A 20,702-nucleotide genomic window follows, 5' to 3' on the forward strand; every position below is an offset into this window, starting at 1 on the left:
CAATTTTTGTTGCCACCTTTTGTTCCTCAATTTATGGGATCCTGGAATAAATGTTTTACATTTGCAAAACTGTTCTGGATAGTGTTATGTCTGAATGACAGCAGTAAATTAATGCACCCATCAAAAACATGTATCTTCACACCACATATATTTCTGGAATAAAATATTTTTGTGTGTTGAAATATAATGCATTTCTAATTATTATTGTTCAAAAAAACGTTCATGCAAATCTCGCGTAGAACGCATATTATTGAGACTGCAGTTTATTTGTGTACCCATTCCTAAATGCTCAGCATTTTGTGGCTGTCATTCTCTCATAGCCTGATGCATGATTGATATTTTGCTGCAGCTCTCTAACTATCTTCATATTCCAAACGTTTCTAATCAAACATCTTTGGTATAGAAAGGCTGAAGAAAAAGCTGACTGAGAAAAGAGTCTTGAGAGCAGGTGACCCAGCCCTAAACCATACACAGCATGAGAAAAGTAACTCTGTTTACAGTGCACTCCTGATGTATTGATTCACTCGCTGATGATCCTTTCATAAAAGCTGAATGGGAAAATATGCTTGATTGACTCAGGAATTCATAAATGCTGCAGATGAAACTATCAGAATAACACTTCAAATGAATGAGTTTGGTCAACAAATAGAGATAAGGATGGAGATAATCTCATCCAACCTTATAGATTGTTCAAGACCAAACTGTTACTATTATTAATATTCCTCTAAAACTCAGACTATCAAAGATAAACTTTGGAGCCAACCAAAGCCAAGCCAATCAGCTTCATACTTATAGTGGTATCTGTGGTGTCAAAACCAAAGAAAAGTCTATTTGGATCAACATGGAAATGTCTATATTGCACAAATATTATATGTCAGAATATTGTCTACAAGAATATTGTGCCATGAGCCTTGATGATACATGTATTTATTATCAAGGTACATGCATGTAGAGTTATGTATAGTAAATTTATTCTTATTATACCTACATACCTTGTTGATATTTTGGTAATTTATATTTTTGGTACACTCTTTTTCTAGCACGATGTTTACTACTCAATACTCAAGTCCTTTTCTTGACAAAGGATCCCATCTCTGATGTCCAGTGAGGTAGTTTTGATTCCTCAAGCAGGGTGGGGACCTAATGTTAGGTCATTCATATGGTAAATCTTCTCATGAATCTTACTGTTCTTTTACATCACAATCTTTAGTGTTTAATGAGTTGTAAATAAATTAGACTTTGATATTTTCAGTCTGTTGTTAACCTGGCAATGGTCTAGGATCAGCAACTTACTTTAGAGAGTGCTTGCAAGCTTAACTTCATCATCATAGACTCCAGAGAGTTGCTGATTTTCAGGTTTCTGGACTGGTTAACTGGGATGAATATTAGTTCTTCCTCAAAAACATTAGAAATTCTTTTATAATAATAAATTATTTCCTATTCAGAACATTCCAATGGGGTTGTACAGAGGCAAGAAGTCCCCAGGACCTTTCTGTTCAGTATCTACAGCAGTGTCCTGGCCAATTATATTCAATCTAGGGGAGTTCATTTTCACCGCTTTTCAGTTAGTACAAGGTTTTGCAGCTGTAAGACATCATGAATATTATTATGTAAGTTACAGCAAGAGCATTATCATTGCAGATCACTTTGTTCTGCCAGTCGTTGCATGCCTGTCCTATCTCTTGCCATCAAGGAAGTGTGTACAGTGTATGCTGCCTCTGTCAGATATTATATAATATAGCACATTGATTTGTAATGCAATATCAAGCAACAGACAACGTTAAGCAGATGCATTTAATATATCTTTTTAAAGACATGTCCTGGACTAGTTATCTTTCTGTTTCATGCTTATCAATATATATATAGCTTTGGGGCTTTGACATTGAAATGTGTGAACAATTTGGAGTGGTGGACAAAGAAAGAAAACCTAGAATTAAATTAAGCTGTTACACTTGGAATCATTAAAGCCTTGATATTTGATTCATTTTTAATCTAACGCTTACCCATAATGGGTCTCTTTTTCTTTTCTCTTCTGTAGTGCACTTCACTGTTCAGAGAACATCAGTCCAGGAGATTCCTCAAAAAGTTATCAGTGTCCTGTTTGCAGTGCATCCTTCAGCTCAGAGTCCAGGTTTTGTGTTTAATTTACTGACCCACTTCTATTTTGCATTGACCTTATATTTGTGTAACTTGTTTATGTGATATTAACACCTGAAGAAAGAAACACATCTAATATGTTTAGTCTATCCACATTCTAAGAAGGAACCCTGGACTTCTGTAATATGCTATTCTCTGGAGTACAAACCTGCCATAGAAGACTTTGTTTATGATATTAAACCACTGATTTCATCAGTAAATGACCCACGGCTCAACATATATGACTATGAACAAATTACATTAGAATTCTTTTTCTTTTACATAATTTAAACAAACAAGAAACATTGTAAAAAGAGAGCAGAATGTAATAGCCTTAAGTTAGAGAAGATTGAGCATTTAAAAATGCATACGTCTGATAAATGCAGAGAGGAGATAGTGAGGAAAAACAGAAAGCGGAACTGGGCAAAAAGAACTGTGTTTTTTCTTCTCTGCATAGATGTCCTCTTTAAGGATATTACATGTTGACACTGTCATTAGGTACAGAGCAAGATATGGATCACTGATACAACAAAAAGCATTAACACTGAAAGAACAAACCTACTCTAAACAAAATATAGCAATGGCAGGCAGTTGTAGAAGAAACTTGAAGGCAGAAGACAGTTGAAGAAAAGATATAGAAAAGAATACATGAAACAGGTGTGGTGCCTCAAGATACTGTCCCCTCAATACAAAAAGACAAGAGACACATAGATAATGAAAGGTACCAGACAAACAGAAGACAATACATGAATGTACCTTTGTAAAGCAGATCCTAATTGATTGGTAATAATTTGCCGAAAGATTATCATGTCATTAACAGCCATAAAATGTAAAACAAAATTGGCTCAGTGAAAGGTTACCCTTTGCCTCTCATTGTGGATATTTATCACTGAAAAAGGACAGAAAAAATGAGGAAACCCTCCTGTCCTCACCCGAGACACTGTGATATGGCAGACAAGCTGTAGAGCATGCCTGTCATAGGCCAAAACATTGAAGGAGGGGTTTTAAGCCAATGTAGCAGTGCTACTTTTAAGAAGAGTAGTGAAGGAAATAGGGGCACAAGAAGTTCATTATCAAAACTCTCTCACTAATCCTAAGGATGATTTAGGCAAACCCACAAATACAAGAATACAATTTGCTACTGGTGGTTTATAGAAAAGGAACAATGCAAAATGAAAGCCAAATTAACAATGACAAATGCAAACCAAAATTGTATTAACTTATCGTGATATACACATCCAAACACGTTACAGACAATAAATATAAACACACAGTACATTAACATTTCTCCTTCAAAACTGACTCCTGTTGTCACAGATGCATTATGGAGGATGTTGATTTTGTCCACTTGTCCTGGAGCTGTGTGGATACACTGATCAAAATATTTTAGGAAATGTCTGTGATGATAGGCATTGATCTGGAACTCTCAAAACTAGAGGCCCTGATGGTCTATTCCTGGGACATACCTAGCAAGCTTGTAAATTTACTGCAATTGCATTACTGCTAACAAATGGATGTGTGGTGCTAAATTGGGGAAGGAGCCCAACTCCCACAAATAATGGACTAATACATGATATAATATACTGCAAGACAATGCAGACCTGTACACAGCACAGCTGATTCAGTGCTAGGCCGGGAATATCTGGGTGCCTGTGCAGTCTCACCTGACTACGCATATTTCGCTAATACATTAGCACAGTGAATAAAGAGGGATCACTTATTGAAAGAAATAGAGAGATTGTGCATGGAACAGTAGTGTAGGCAGAAACTCAATTTCACATTAATTTATGCCGGAGATGAGTTACATGTTCTGGAGACTGCCTTGATGTAAAAATCTTGTTGGTAAGCAGCATTCTTCTCATTAATATCTGTGATGTATACTTTCTGATATTAGCATTGTTGTTCTATGTTCAAACTGTATACCAGACTATGCTCTTCAATTATTTGTCTTAGAATTAATGCTTCCTTGTTTGACTTAAGGTACTGATTTTGTTATCTTTGAAACAAAATAATAAATCTATAAAACAAACAACTTTCCAACAATAAAGAAAACATATACATATATAAGAACACGATCATCAATCATAAAAAGTTCCATTAGCCAATTTTTAAAGCAACATGCTGCTAGTTTCTATTCACTAGCAATAGATTATGCCTTTGGGTGCACAGAACACTGCAGAGTCAAGCCCAGTATCATTATTGTTGTTCACTGTCTTCTAAATGTCATTCTCCCCTATTAGAGCGATAAGATAAGCCAGGACATCCGAGGCATCTCATACATCTCACAATGGGATAGACTAAGATAAAATGTGTCACTGTTTCCTGGGTTTGTAGAGACAATTTTAAGATTCATGTTTCATGCGAACAACCAACTTAATGCTTGTAACTGACCTCAAAGGGTGAGGGCTAAATAAAATTTCATATACATGCTTCTCTTCACAAAGAAAGGCTAATGCAAGCAGCAGGCAGCTGCAAATAATTGTTCTTGGGAAACAGGTTCCAGCCTCATAACAGTGGATAATTTCTACTCAATGATGAATTGATTCCCAAAGCCACCACCAATACATTGGTGAAACACCGGGAATAGACCAAGGGCTTATTATGAGTATGGCTGTCCTAGGACCGCCGTACACACGGTGGTGGTCCGATAACCACCACCACTGCAGGTCCACTGCCATATTATGAGTGTGGCAGTGGGACTGCCACGAGACCGCTGCCTATGCTAGAATCATGGATCCTGCTGCGGCTATGGTCTGCAAATAGAGTGAATATGCTGGTGGTGCTAAGCATATTACAACCTGCATATACACTGCCATTTCATGGTGGGGATCCCGTCATGAAAAGGGTGGCAGACATACAGGTAAGGGGGCCACCACAGGGGTCCCAGCTGAATCTGGGCCTGGGGATGCACGCGGGGGGCACAAGTTGTACCCCCATGGAATTGTACCCTTGTTCTTGCACAGTATGGCATGCATGACATGGTGCATGCCACACCATGCAGGAACATGCAGTAGACATCTAACTGCAACTGTCTGCTTGTTGGGCTCTCCTATGAACCTAACAGACTGCCGCTGTGACACCATCATCAGCCTGCCTGCCCGTCCTGGATTCAAGTCGTAATCTGGCAGACGGGCTAATCACAGGCTTGGCGGTCTTCCTGGTACTGCAGTGGTGGCTGTCCCATTGGAAGAACACCAAACATGTAATAAAGGCCTAAGTGCCATAGTCCCATTAAGCATTAAAGAAAGAAGACTATTTCAACAGGTTGTTACCGATTGTTCAGACAAGTATTTTCCAAAGCCCATGTCAGTCTTAGTAATCAACACCAAAGCCCCAAATCACTAATTAAAGCAAGACCATTTAAAGATTAGGATTATCTGATACAAGGAGAATTTGCCACAGTTCTGTTCTCTTCACTGAAGAACACACAGCGTTCCAGCAGCCTCCACAAACCTGCAAGAGCTCACAGTGAAAATACAGCCCAACCTAATTTTATAAGGATCACAACCAGCTTCTTATCCACTCTCTATAAAAGATCATTTTGGTAACAGCCATATGAGCCATAAAAATTGAAGGTGGGTGCTAAATTGCAAATTACTAACTTTACCACTACATCTAAGTAAGAGGGTGTGAAGTTTAGGATGGAAAATATATACTTAACTTGATAATGTACTGCATGGTCTCCATACATTTCAGTAATATGAGCTACTGATGTTTAATGATAATGATCCAGAGCTACTAATATTAGTAGTGTTATAATAGTGACCACATCAGACACGATTCTTTAGCGTGCAACATATGCAAGTCACAGTACTACCATATACTTGCAGTTGTCCTATATACCATGTGGGAAAGTCTTTGTATCCAACAGACATTTCCATGCATTGGTAAGAGGAGAGAGAAGACAAGGAAAACATTCTTTCTGTATGTTAGAATAATCATTAAATAGAATAATCATTTTTTGTGTGTAAATCAGACCTATTAGTTGGATACCTCAATAATGAGTGTATAGTTCTAACATTTTCAATATGCAGCAGTGGGGAACTGTGTATGAGTGACTATTTCCCCATCATAAATAATGCCCAACTTAAATTAGGTGAGAACAGTAGCAGAGCATTCTGAGTCTACTGTTGTTGTTGCTCACAAATGTCCATGAGTAAAGTGTGAGCCAGTCTTAAGAAAACATAAATATCAAAAGTTAATAGAGTGCTGACCCACAAGCATTAAATATGAAGGATGAATGAAAACACTGTTAGATATTTTCACTCACAAACTGAAGTAAAGCCTTCAATGTGTCTGTCCTAATGAGCCTTAGTTGAGCCTTTTCCATCTAAACCATCTGACCTTTGTACATACACAATCAACACTCAGCTAAATCCATGAAAGAACATTACGTTTCATAATATCATTTTCATATTTCCCAATTGTAGAAACGGAGGTATACTTGAGCAGTGGTTCATGTTTCAGTGATTTATTGTATGGATTAATCTGTAATTTCTTTTATATAGCGTTTAATACCCCTCATGTTCAACATATGGTAAACAAAATTGCAATTGTTTAGGATTTGGCAAGGGGTATTTCATTTAAAGGCTAAATCTTAGTAGCTTCAATGAGGGTTATTTTGATTGGTTTGATTTTTCTTTTAAGGTTCACTTTTTTAAAATCATTTCTTTTATATAGTTTTAAACAGCACAAAGAGGTCTGTAAAAGTGAAGCCAGTGTTATTTGTAAAGCAGACTGTGGTGTGAAGAAATACAGAAGCAAACATGCAATGAAAAAACACAAAGAAAACTCTCACACCGGTAAGAAATAAGTTTATGTGTATTTTTACTGTGCCTTTGTACTCTTACATACTTGTTCAGAGTCAACACTCAAGATGTTTTTAATTTGTATGTCAGTTGTAGAATGCAATAGGGCGTTTCAAATACTATAATTTATTAGATACATTGTACACTTTTGGTGGCAGATTTATTGACTCAGGTGTTAATATTTTTCTGGGCATGTCCTTTTGTGGAGTACATATCACACACTCTTAATCAGGATTATTAGACTTGACAGCCTAAGGGTGGTCTCCCTCCCCCCCAACGTTTTGACTACCTCCTCCACTTTCCTGGCCTCATTTCTGCTGGTATCAGGCACTTTCCCACTGATAACCAGTGCTAAAGTGTTTGTGCTCTCTCCCCTAAACATGATAATATTGGCTCATACCCACTTAATGTTCTTATAAGTCCCTAGGAAAGTGCCCTACATGTGCCCAGAGCCTCTAATTAAATGTATTGGTAAGCCCACAGCACTGCTTGTACCACCCTCCTAGGTAGCCCTCTAACCATGTCTCAGGCCTGCCTTTGCAGAGACTGTGTATACACATCCATTTTGACCTGACAAAATAAACCTTTGCCAGGCCCAAACCTTCCCTTTTTATACATGTAAGGCACCCACAAGGCAGGCCCTGGGCAACCCGAGGGCAGGGTGCACTGTATCTAAAAAGCAGAACATGCACTGTTTAGCTTGACATGTTCTGGTATTAAAAAACTCTTAAATTCGCTTTTCACTGCTGAAAGACTTTACTCTCCCGTAGGATAGCATTGGGATTACCTTATTATATTTTACAAATGTAATTTCTAAATGGAAAGCGATAACTGATTCAAGTTTGGTATCTCTGTAATCACAATTTAAAATCCTCACTTCTGGTGAAGTCGAATTTTAAATTACATTTCTGAAAATGCCACTTTTAGAAAGTTGGCATTTTCTTTCTTTAGCCACCCTAGTCTTGGACTCTTGGAAGTGGGCCGAAGGTACTTGCCAGCGGCACTGATGCATCTTCTGTGCTGAGTGATGCATCCCTGAGCAGATCAGACACATCTCCTCGGCTCAGCGGCTCATCCCAGAGCAGAATCGATGCATCGCTGTTGCTGCTGCGTGAATTGGACCAATCGCAAAAGACTCCCTCATCTTGGGACCGATGCATCGCCTTTGGAACTGCCACTGCACAAAGCTTTTCCAGGTGTAGAGGCATACCTTTATGGATAAACTCAGCCTCATGTCTTACTTCTAGTTGGTTGCAATTTCAGTTGTTATTTACAATTTTGTGGAAATGCCTCTTTCATTTCTCTTGCCACTGTTGTGATGAGTGGACATTGCAACGTCTGGATGATAAAGAATGGGTAAAGGAATCAATGGGATACACATAGGCCACTGAATGGTCAGAGGTCATAAAAATTGAGGGGCTTATTTACAAGCCCCTTGCGCCACTTTTGCGTCATTTTTAACATGGGAAAATTGACATACGGATGGCGCAAGGGGCTTGTAAATAAGCCCCTGAATATTTAGTATAATGACTACAGACAGCTTCTGAAAAGGTTAACATTATTAAATTCACAAATGTAGTTAAAAGTCAGCAAATTAGCCTCCTTACGGTATGTTTTGTGGGAGAAAAACACTGCAAGCATACTTATATTATCATTCTTCTGCTAAATTGCGGTTTTTGTGCAACAGGACATATGTCCTTAAAACATGTTAATATGAGTGCAGGAAAACATGTGCAAAACTGTGAACTTTACACTGCCAAACCAACCACATCTTAATTCCACACACCCCACCTTGCAGCAAGGACAACTATGTAACTCTACTGAAATAGCAAATTGAATTTTTTTGTTGTGCTACTAAAATTTCAGTTGTTTTATAACTGACCTATACTTATCCTGAATGCATGATATCTACAGCTAAAATAATGCCAAGGTAAGTAGATGTGGAGTTGAGACTAGTAAATGTTTACTTTCCTATGTAGGAGTACCTTGACAGTGTATTGGTAGCCAATAATGTGCTATCAGTAGAATTGTGGGTCGATATTATTGGCCATGATACCTTGACACACAGCCTTGTTTTGGTGGGAGATCTCTGTGCAATAGAGGGCAGGTGGACACAGGTGCAGGGGTCCATATACGAAGCATATTTAAAGAAGGCAACGTCTATTGTTCTCCTCATCTACCATAGAGATACAGGAATATAGGGATGTCATTGCATGAGGTAGAACATTATTTCTACACTCTTAGCATGCTCTGCTCTTCTCATTTGATGAGTAAAACAGCATATTTTCCAAATGTGGCATATTAGTGGATCAAGAACCTCAAACAGATGCCATACAGTATGTTGGTAGTGTGAAGCTGTATTTCAACCTTTTGTAAATATTTATGCAAAACACATTGTACTCATATGAAATTCAAATAGAAACTTTTAACATTCTCAAGTAATTAGTTTGTATAGATGACTATGCAATGGTCTCAGCAGCAAAGACACATATAAATAATGGCAATGCTCAGCAACAGGTGAGGGCTGGGGGCACGCAAACATTCGGTCTATCTGATTTCTAATGGCACAAGCAGTAAAAATGATGCACATGTAATGTGGGGTGCCCCTTGATAGTTTTGATAAATTATTGAAAAATAATGTGTGCCCAACATTTCTCAGCATGATTACTTAGGGCCAGATGTATTAAGGGTTTTTACGTTCACAAACGGCCTCATTCGCAGAATCGGCCTGTTAGCGAACGGAAAAATGCCTTTTGCAATGTATGAAACTTTTGGCATATGCAAATGGGTAATTGCAATTTTTTGCAATTACCTAAAGTGCGAATGCAGTTAGGGAATCACAATTTGTGATTCCGTAAGTGCAATGCATGAAGCAATCACCAAATACAAATTTGTATTAAGGAATCGCAAATTCCCACCAAATTCAAGTTGGTGGTAATTTGCAAATCCTTAGAAAAATGCACAAAATTGCATTTTTGAAGTGCCTTAGGGCATGTGTGTGTGCCACATGTGCACACTTACCTTTTTTGGGGGTGCATCCGGGGGGCCTTATGTTCCCCTGGCAACCTTGCAATTGCATTTGCAATTTGTGATGACCTATTTGGTGTTGGCAAATTGTGAATGCCTTCCCATTCATTCCTATGGGCCTCTAGGCCCTTAGGAATGAATGGGAATGCATTCCCTAATAACGAATCACAATTTGCCATTCGCAATTAAGGAATATGTGGGAATCGCTATTTTTTTTGTGAAACCTACATACATTGCATTTTGCGATTCCAAAATAGCGTATCGATAAAATTAGCTATTATAGAATCACAAAATGCAATGTTGATACATCTTGGCCTTGAGCACATCACAATTGGGAACCCTGCAGCTTTCTCCTTTATTTCCCATCATTAGCATTGAGCCAAATTGGGAATCCAATGTAATATTGGAATGTGTGCCTAGTCGAATAACTATAGTTCACGAATTGTGAAATTTTATTTTGCCCAAATGAGACCTTAACTTTTGATGAAACCCAAAAGTAATTTGAAGTTGTAACCATAATCTGTTTTCAGCGCAAAAAGATCTGTGATGTCATAATCTTATGTTAGTCATTATTTTTATCTCCCAGTTAAAGGTTTACTATTTTATTGTCAGGAATGTTTGGAGACCCAGGACTTTGGGTTGACCACCTAACAATAGCAAAGTGAAATTGCATGTGTTCCTAATTGACCAGAATGTTGGGTACTTGGGAAGGCTAGTTAGGGTTTGGGAGAGCTGTAGATCTGTCAAAATTGGAGGGTATTCCGCTCCATCAAACCTGCATTTTCCCAGCCGAGTCACAAATAGAGATAGGGGAACTGGTGGGTTGCTGACCACAGTTAACTCACCAGTCAAACTCCCTTGACACTGGAGTCCTTCCGTCACAGAGATCTAGGTCACGTGACATAAACCCTGCCTTACCTAGGGCACCATCTTTTTTCCTGTCTGGAACTGCAATGTGAGGCACGTCTCTGATGAACAGAGAGAAAACTCCATGCATGTGATGTCATTTATTGCTGGTCTTATTGTTTCCAAAACAAATCTGCAAAGCAAAAAATAAAAATGAGCGGGCAACAACAACATGCTGGCTCACTAAGTATTCACACTTCAGAAAGTGCATCAGCTGTGGCAGTGGGGTCCTTTTTAATAAAGGTCACAGTACTTATGAAGGTTTAGGGTTCTAATAGGCATTAGCCCTGGAAACAGCGACTGTAGATTTTACAATAGCTGCTAGGGCAGCTGATCAATGGACATATACTCTGAAGACAATGGGGATCAGAGACCAATTTAGTGTCTCTCTGGTCCCAGAATACATCAGTGGTGTTCCTAGGGTTCGCCAGCTACAGTTTTTATGTCCCTTCTAAATGACTCAAAAGGAATACAGAGAACCAATGCGGAAACAATTAAAATGGATGTCATTGCTAATGGACTGACTCAGGGCTTTCATCCTTACATGTATATTTAGCTTTTTCTAATATGGGATTCTTATCCTTGAATCTTTACACTGATCCTGATGACAGCAGACCTCTTTTTCTCACAGAGGTGTAAGTGGTATATTTTTGCTCAAGTGTGCAAGACATTAATTAATTGATCAAGTGATGCTGTTTCGGTCTTTATGAGGCAGCGACAAAGTTACAAAAGTTTTGATTTCTCTGAAAGCACGGTGAGTGAACGCTCATGCTACACAGTTCCAGTGCAGGAATGATCTGTCCTACAGAAGAAAATTGCCATTTATTGACATGCTAGTTCCTGTGAAAGGCCAGGTGGGTTAGGAGAGAATCAGTCTCTCTCACATGTGTCTGATTATTCTTTTTCCCATTGAACATTCAGGGGTTTGGGCTTATGAGGGGCCTGTGAATTGCAGTAGGGTAGCATTGCTAGCACACTTTGAGATGACCAGAGTGTAGTTATTATGAAAATCAGTTCTCTGAAACATAATTTTTTAATTCATAGACCAGTTACCAACTTCCTTTTTTCTCTTCTCTTGCCTCCAAAAGTCATCAGATTGATTATTTACCACCAGTTCTGTAGGCAGTGTACAACAACCTTTCCCTCGCATCGCCAGCGTTCCTATCCCACCAAACCACAAAAAGGGCTGGGACACTGAGGCCCATTATCTCACAGTATGTTATGGGCAGGCTCTTGGTCTCTGATCCAAAAACCACCAAAACAAAAGTCAAATGACTTTGCTATATGTCCTGACTAAGCCACGGAGTTCCACCATGCAGAACGCCACGAAATGCAAAAAAACCTCTGCCGCGCTACAAGGAGCTCCGCAAGCGGCGGAGTGCGTTAAATAAATGCTGTGCACAGTGATTTTCAGTGCCAGATGCTTGTCCACACTGTGAACGGACGGTTTCTCAATGCGAGCGGTAGCAAGCGTACGCGACCACGCACAATGAGAAATTTGACCGCCCACGTTGAGAAATCTCGCTGGGAGGTTGATTTCCCACACTTGCGCTCACCAACTTGATGTTGACGATTGCGAATGTGGCAAAATCTCACCGGGAGGTGGATTTTCCATGCTTGCGCTCGCCAACTTGATGTTAACAAACGCGAGTGAGGAAAAAAAGATTTGTTTGCAACTCCGTGGGCTCCACGTCAAGATGAGTGCGGAGCTCTGCAAACTCCGCAAGCGGAGCGGAGTTCACTGCCCAGACGTGAGTCTCTTTCTGTAGTCTGCCAGAGAGGGGGCTGTATGGAACTGGAGGGAAAGGTCGTTCCAGGTCTTGGCAGCGAAGTAGGAAAAAGAGGAGCCACTGCTGCAGCTGTGATGGATGCGGGTAATGTGTGTGAGGGCAAGTTAAGTGGGGCAGGTGACTAGAGGGTTGATGGAAGTTCAATCGATGGTTCAGATAGGCAGGTCCTAGGTCATGGAGGTCTTTGTAGGCATGCATGAGGATCCTAAACTGGCATCGCTTCTGGATGGGTAGCCAATGGAAGTTTCTCAGGTGGGTGGCAATGTGGGTTCATTTGGGGATGTCCAGGATGAGTCTGGCTGCAACGTTCTGTGTGGTCTGGAGTCTTCTGAGGAACTGGTTGGAGATACTGGTGTAGAGGGCGTTGCCATAGCTGAGGCAGCTGGTGGTGAAAGCATGAGTGACTGTCATACTGGTGTTGGTTTGAACCCATCTAAAGATTCTGCAGGGCATGCAAAGTGTGTGGAAGAAGGAGGAGGCGACTGCGTTGGCTTGTCATTTCATGGTCAGTTGGCTGTTGAGAATGGTACTAAGGTTGCATGCATGAATGGTCGGTATGTGTGTGGGTCCGAGTTCTGCAGGCCACCAGCTGTGGTCCCATGCGGAGGTGTTCTTCCTGAAGATAAGTACTTCAGTTTTGTTGGAGTTGAGCTGGAGGCTGTTGTAACTCATCCATTTTCCTATGTTGGTCATGGCAGAGGTTGCTCCTGGCTTTTGAGGGATCCTCGGTGAGTGAGAGTATCAGTTGAGTGCCGTCTGTGTAAAAGATTATGTGAAGTCTGTGGGATCAGACAACGTCTGCGAGGGCGGTGATGTAGGTATTGAAAAGGGTGGGGCTGAGGGAAGATCTTTGTGGTATGCAGTATATGAAGTCTTAGGGACCGGAGGTGAAGGGAGGCAGTTTGGAGATCCCTGTGCGTCCTGCAAGGAAGGAGGTTATCCACTTTTGGGCATCTTGCTGTATGCCTATGTTGTAGAGTGTGTCGAGGAGGGTGTTGTGTGAGATGGTGTTGAACACAGCGGAGAGGTCAAAAAGCCACAGTTTCTTCACGGTTGAGGATTGTTCTGATCTGTGGTGGCAATCAGCATGGTCTCAGTGCTGTGGTTGGCACAGAATCCTGATTGTGAGGCATCCAGTAGGATGTTCTGTTCCAGGAATTCTGTGAGCTGCTGGTTGATGGCTTTCTCTAGTACTTTGGCTGAGTAGGGGAGCAGGGAGATCGGACGATAATTTTATAGATCACTGTGGTCGGCGGAGGCTTTCTTTAGGAGGGGTCTGATGACTGCGTGTTTCCATTTCTCCTGGAAGGTAACTGTGGAGATGGATGTTGAGGATGCTGGTGAGTTGCGTTCTGATTGGGTTTGGTTGCAAGGTTGTAGAGGTGGTGGAGGCAGGGGTCGGTGGGCGCCTTAGAGTAGATGGAAGGCATAATGACGGAGGTGGTCAGAGCACTGAGTGGAGACCAAGTGATAATGGTTTGGCTGGTGTTTGCTGGTTGGTTCAGGTCGTTGGGGTTGAGGATGGTGGGTTGTAGGTTGAAATTGTTGTAGATGTTGGTGAACTTGCTGTTAATGAACTTCATTCATTGATACAGAAACGGCTTGTTCAGCTTGATCGTCAACAAATCAGCCTCTTCCATGTCTCAAAATAGTGCTAGACACCTTCCCTTCACACCTTCCTGCTCATAAGCATACATTTGTAGCTCTTCTTAACAGGGCCAGAATAGAAACTAAAACCAGTCCCGGCAAAAATGTTGAAACTAGCCCCAATCCCTGCGCCCCCGCTCAACACTCTCTCTTTCTTTCTTTCTCTTTCTTTCTCTTTCTTTCTTTCTCTCTCTCTCTTTCTCTCTCTCACACTCTCTGTCATTCTTTCTCTCTCTCTCTCGTAAACCTTTCCTCTGTATTGCCACTCTCGCTGTCCTCTGTCTTTCTCCTCTCTCTCCTAAAGCACCCTCTGTGTCTGCTGTAATTAACTTGTGAGAGACGGAGAAAGTGGAAGAGGCACCAGCAGAGGCCTTCTGCCATCAAAAACTGTCCTCCAATGGCCTTCGCCCCCTGTGGAAATGTTAAATGGAATTGATGGTCAATCCAGCCTTGCTACACAATAACCTTCCACCAGACCATTTGCTTTCAGAGAAGATGTGGCACCGTGCTGCCGAGCCACAGCCCAGGCAATGAAACTAGTCTAGTAGTTTTTGTATAGCGCATTCAAAAATACAAGCCTAGACTAGGCAATGAAACTGACAGGCTTTTGGTGAGAGAGTGACTCTCATTGTCCAGGCTCTATTTCCATTCTCTGCCTTTGCTGAGCACTGAATTGCAGTGCCACATGCGCCTGTCAGTTGCTACCGGCGAATGCCTTGGCAGTAGTGGCGAACAGCTGGGCAACATCAAAGTCTCTTTTCTTTGACCAAAACCTATATAAAATGTAGCATCAAAATTTGAAAATTTGCGTAATTCTGAGGGTTGTCCTAAAACCTGAATGATTAAGCAAAGAAGCTAATGGTTGAAGGGTACCGACCTACAGCCCATTTCTTTATGTTGTTGTTGTTGTTGTTATTGTTGCGGTATTGTCATGAAATCCGACAAAAGCAACCTGTTAAGCCAGACCTAAAAAAACACTAACATTATGGGGGTTTAATTAATACAATCTCCAACACAGTGTAGGTGCTTCCTTATTACTACTCTCCCAACTTATATCAGCAGGGTTGAAAAAGTATCCAGCTAGTTAGTGTTAAACATGTTATGGCTGCTGTGTATCCAGGGTTGGATTGGGATACAAAATAGGCCCGGGCACACCAAAAAAAGTGTCCCACATTTGCGTATTGCCTTTCTGCAAAACACTGCTTCTGCGAAGTTTAATGAAAAAAAAGGGGGTGGGGGTATGTTTTATTAACTTCACTTAGATAAAAAAAAATGCACAGATTAGTTCACACCGCTGAGCCACACATGAATGCAAGTGAGACCACTTCTGCTGACCCCCTGCCCCCGCTCAATCTGCATACATTAATGGCCGCCCAGCAAGAGAAAGGGAGTGATACCTCCGCCCATCTGCCTCTAGAAAGGCCACTCAGCCACCCACTGGGCCGCTGGCGGGATCCTAACAGCACAGACAGCCCCCAGGCTGCCCAAAAAAGCAGCCCACAGCTAGAACTCGCCTTCCGGCCCATCGGCCATTTCCCGAGTGCCCGCCTTACCAATCTGACCCTATGTGTATCTATGGAATTGTAATGAAACGCGACATAAGATCTAAGGAATTATTAAGACACAAAACGCAATACACGAAATCAGAAATAGAGTCATGGACATGAATTCTGCAATGTGCCACCATCAATTCTTTTAAGTTCATATTTTGAAGTTTGTAGAGTCTGCCATCTAGCGTGGGTAACAACCCGATATTTCAACTCATTTATCCACCGTAGAATTCAGAGTTTGTTCGTGTAGTGTGTCCTTCTCTAAGTAGAATTAAGACAAATAATGCTTTTAAGCAAATATATATGTTAATTAATGACGCCATAACATATTCGAGTATTATTAGAGTGTTGGGAGGACACTTGCCCCGGACATATCATAAGTAAAAGAATGTAAACATTGACATTTTCCCTCCTGCCTGCTCGGACTTTCCGAATAAGTACTTCTTCCGTGGCAGAATAGTTGTTCACCCTGTTATCATAAACCCATAATTACTATCTGTCCTGCTGGGGGTGTGCACAATCTGACACAAATAAAGGGTGTATTCCTGCACTAATTGGGCCCCTTAATAAAACAGCTTCATGGGCTATTAAAATGAATTTGAAACCATTGTAAACGGGCTAACTTAATTAAATGCTCTGTCACTTTTTAATCCAACTGTGAAAAGGGGAAGAAAACACATCTGGCGGCTAACCTTTCACCCTGCTTTATAATTTTTCACAGCATTTAGGCTTCAGTCTCGTTGAACATCTGATTGAACAGCAGGTTTTATGGTCTGCGCTTTTCAGAATTCCTCATCTTATTCCACTCAAGATGTTTTTATAGGCCTGTGTTTCACATTGCTTCCCTTGTAAACGAAATATTTGTTTTATGTTGCTGTTTTGCAACATTTTACAACACCTGGCAACAGTGTGAACCTTGAGCTCCATCCTGGACTCAGTCGTAAAGAAACATCTTTCTCCCACTAATTATCACATTGCTTATCATTCATTGGTTCTTTTTACAACATTACACCATCTTGAATTACTTCAGTGGTGCCGAGGTCATTCAAAATGTAGACTACATAAAATAAGAGCAAACCTGGGAGAACCCTGATGTACCTGAACTTTTCAAATATGAGACTCCAAAAAGAAATCCCAAGTATTACATTTAACATCATCAACTCATGCTTCGAAAGAATATAGTCAGAAAAAAAAGCAAACTGTGGAACATGCAGCATAAACTGGGAAGACATGAAACAATGCAAAAAAGTGTAAGGTATTTCTTTTCAGGATAAGTGAAAGCAATTTATTGGTATGCACAGGGCTTTTCTGGAATGTTCAGGGTTCACTAGAATAAACAATGATAAATGTGTTTTATTTGACTAAGTAAAACTGTAAATAGTTTTTCTAGCAAGGAAGTATTTTGATGTTTAGATTAATACAAATGACAAACTATTAAGGTGAGACCTCACCACCTCAGTGCACAGGCTGTGGAAGATTGAGTACAGTTCTCATTTCATTACTGTGTCACTGTTAGGGTAAACGTAATAATTTGTGCCATCGCCATCTCAGAACGTATATCCAAGATAGCTTTGGTTCCCATTCTCAAATTGGAACCTAGCTATCCTGTTGAGGAGATGTCTGAGCGAAATTGTAGAGCACACATATTTGCTTAGCAGCGGATGGTCATAGAGGAAGCAAAAGCTGAAGAGAATAAAAACAGTCTGAAAGTAGACTTTCCTTTCATGTTGGTTCCCCAAGTTCTTCTTAGCTTGTAAGACCAAGATCCTTGTCTGGAGGTTCTTTATGTGCCAGCAATCTTCAGATCCTAGTTTCTACTCTCTGAGAAAAGAGTGCTCGCTTCTCTTCAAAGTTGCCTTATTCAATCTAGTGGGTGGTCCAACATTGCTCCAAATTGTCTGAGGTTAGTCTGAAATGGTTGCATGGTATGTATCTTTCTCATATGTGCTGGTGAGAATTGGCAGCTTGACTGAGTTGGCCAATGTTAGATTGAACATTGTGGAGGTCGATCTGGGTGCTCGCGCATGGCTTGAAACTGCCCTGGGCTGTGTTGCTATGACACTGACCCTGCCTATGAATCTCCAGAATTGCCTGTAGCATCACCTGAATGCAGAGGTCAGTGGCAGCTTCTTAGTGGGGTGTGCTGGTACTGCCAGGGATTCATGGACTTGTGAGCTGCTCCTCCTCTGGGGATCTGCAGGGCCCACCCTGGATGAGGAGGTATTGCCAGAAAGCCCAAGAAGGTGAGAAGAGAGGAAACAGTGTGTGAAATGGGCCCAAGGGACAGCAGAGAAGACCTACTGTGGCATTGAGAGGGAGGGAGAGGTGTGTATCAAATACATGGGAACCTTTAGAGCTGCTGTCCTGAAACGGTGCTTGTATATTCATTTCTGAATCACTACAGAGAGGCTGAATGATATATGGTACTATTTAATTGTGGTACTATTAGACGTCTGAGACTGGGACTTAAAGTTCTACAGTTTTCTTACAAAACAAGAGGCATTTGATCATCCCTCAGACCTCATAAAAACTTATTTTTATGGAAGCAGATAGTAATAAGAAACAACCTGCATGAGACAGTGATCCCAAAATGGGTACCATTACATTGGAAAACATTATGGCTTAGCTGAAGAGCAGTACAATCCTCATAACTACCATGGAACTATCCATGACGGAAACCAACAAGGAACTCAAGATGTTCTTCAGGGAACTTACCAAACTTAGGGTACAGTTGGACAAATGTGAAAGAAGACCAGAAGAGTTGGAAACGAGCAGGCTCATTTACAAGCCCTGTGCCTCACCTGGACTTCTCTTTTTCTGCCCTTCCAGTGGCGCACAGGTCTTAGCCATATCTACAAGGCCATGTAAAGCCACCATGCGTGACTTTTCATGGCCTTGTAGATATGGAGTGAGGCTACTCAGCGCAAGTCACTGCATTGCCTCACACTATGATGGGGAGGTGTAAAATGGGCTTTACAGTGGGTGTTTTCATGTAACACCCATGGCATTTGACACATTCCCAGATTTACAACAAACTGTAAACCTGGGAATGCTTCAACAGTCTATGCCTCCTCAGAGGAAGCATAGGGGAGAGGCAACAGGGAGACATGACATTATTTTTCCTCATTTTCTCCTCTTGAACATAGACTTAGTCATAGACAGAGTAAATTGCCTCAATTGGTTGTTTTTGTGCAGGAAAGTGTCCCTTTTTGCAGAAAAACAATCATCCCAGCAATGCAGACAAGCTTGCACCATGGTGCAATAGGGCCTGTGCTGGCGCAAGGCTGCCCTTTGAGAGCTCGCGCATGGAGAAAGGTCAGGAATGCGCCCTATCTTATAGATACGGCGCATTCCTGCCCTTGCCTTTTGACGTAGGGCAGCGCAGCAGGAAGGCTTGTAGAGCTGCCCAATGCCAATAAATTGTAAATGAGGCCCTACATTTTTTGAATCACTTGATTTAGGTGTTGAACTCTTAGGAACCTGCACCAACATGTGGTGAGTCTAGAAGATCACAGTAGGAGAGACAATATGAGAATATCTGGCCTACTGGAGTCAACAGAATGCACATATATATCCATGCTTCTTGAGGTGTAATTCTCTCTTTCCTAGAATTGCAAAGGGTTTTTAGACTGTGATTAAAAAATTGAACAGTGACTTTGCATGATGATGATGTAAAATTGGCCCTTTCCCTTCACGATGAAAAAATATTTAATGAAGTTGAGTGGGGCTACTTTTTCTCCGAAGGCCCTTTATTTTAGTGATCCAAAAACCATATCAACACTCAATAGCACAGATCAACTGTAACGCTATAATGTCAGGTAGTATTAGAATTAACAGGTCCAATAGTCAAGGATGGAATTTGTCTAATTTTGTTTTTCTGCTATATTAGAGCCTTTGCAATATCCATCAAGAGGATTGACACAATTAAAGGGATTCTTGATTTTATATGCTGATGTAATCTTAACAATCAGTGACCCTTGCACATCAATAATTAAGATGATCGAACTCCTTTCGAACTTTTTCAGTTTCACTGGATACAAAATAAATTGGTCATAAAGTGAAGCCATTCTGATGACACCAGTTATCATGGAAAGGGCCCTGTCTGGATTGACACTAATTAAAATATCTTGGAATACGGAATGATAGAGATGTCTCCAAAATGGTTACAACAACGTATTCAGCGGATGATTTATAAGTTGGCAACAGAGTACCCATGCTTTAAGAAAACGGTTTGACACGGTGGAGACTACTCCGTCACTGCTGTGTTACCCCCTCCAATGGTCAAAACAAGTAGAAAGAGCCATCAGAGGTTGACCTGTATGTCCATCACCTAATATAGATGGGTGGACACACAGGTCAGTTTTTACTGCCTGTCACTGCCAGTCAAGGAGCAGTGAAAACTGAAAAATGCCCTCCTCACTAAAACTTTGATGAGTGGAGAATTATTTTTATTTTACTTTCAAAAACAAAATCCCTCTTTGGTGTTTTGTTTTTAAAATAAAAAAACTAAAATGTGCATTCACTGTACAATTCAGTCTTGTTTGATGGAGTTATATGACAAAGTTACAATAAATTAGCAGGAACTGCCTTGATGGTGGATCCTATCAATGCTCAAAATATACACTGGCCCAATTAATATTTCAAAATGTGTTTGTTGGGACCTCTGGAGTAATTTATTATATCACCCTTCTGGGGGATGGACCCACTGTCAAATTATAAATCTGGCCCTCAGTCTCTTTGTTAAATGGGAGAGATTACAGATGGTTCAAGTATCTCCGTTATATATTACTGTTTAGAATCCAGCGTATGATATTACAGTAATTGAAAAACTGATAAAA

The 20,702-nt window shown here is 40.8% G+C and overlaps 1 protein-coding gene across 2 annotated transcripts in view; it reads left to right on the top strand.

Annotated features, from left to right (window-relative positions):
• PRDM5 (PR/SET domain 5) overlaps positions 1-20,702 on the top strand; it is a 687,250-nt gene that overhangs the window by 287,599 nt on the left and 378,949 nt on the right. For both annotated transcript variants that reach the window (XM_085641579.1, XM_085641580.1), the window contains exons 6-7: positions 2,039-2,131; positions 6,817-6,938. In XM_085641579.1, coding sequence (XP_085497705.1) covers positions 2,039-2,131; positions 6,817-6,938 — 215 coding nt within the window. The remainder of the gene's footprint in view (positions 1-2,038; positions 2,132-6,816; positions 6,939-20,702) is intronic.

Source organism: Triturus cristatus, chromosome 2_2 (genome assembly GCF_964204655.1).
Source record: "Triturus cristatus chromosome 2_2, aTriCri1.1, whole genome shotgun sequence".
Lineage (NCBI taxonomy): Eukaryota > Metazoa > Chordata > Amphibia > Caudata > Salamandridae > Triturus > Triturus cristatus.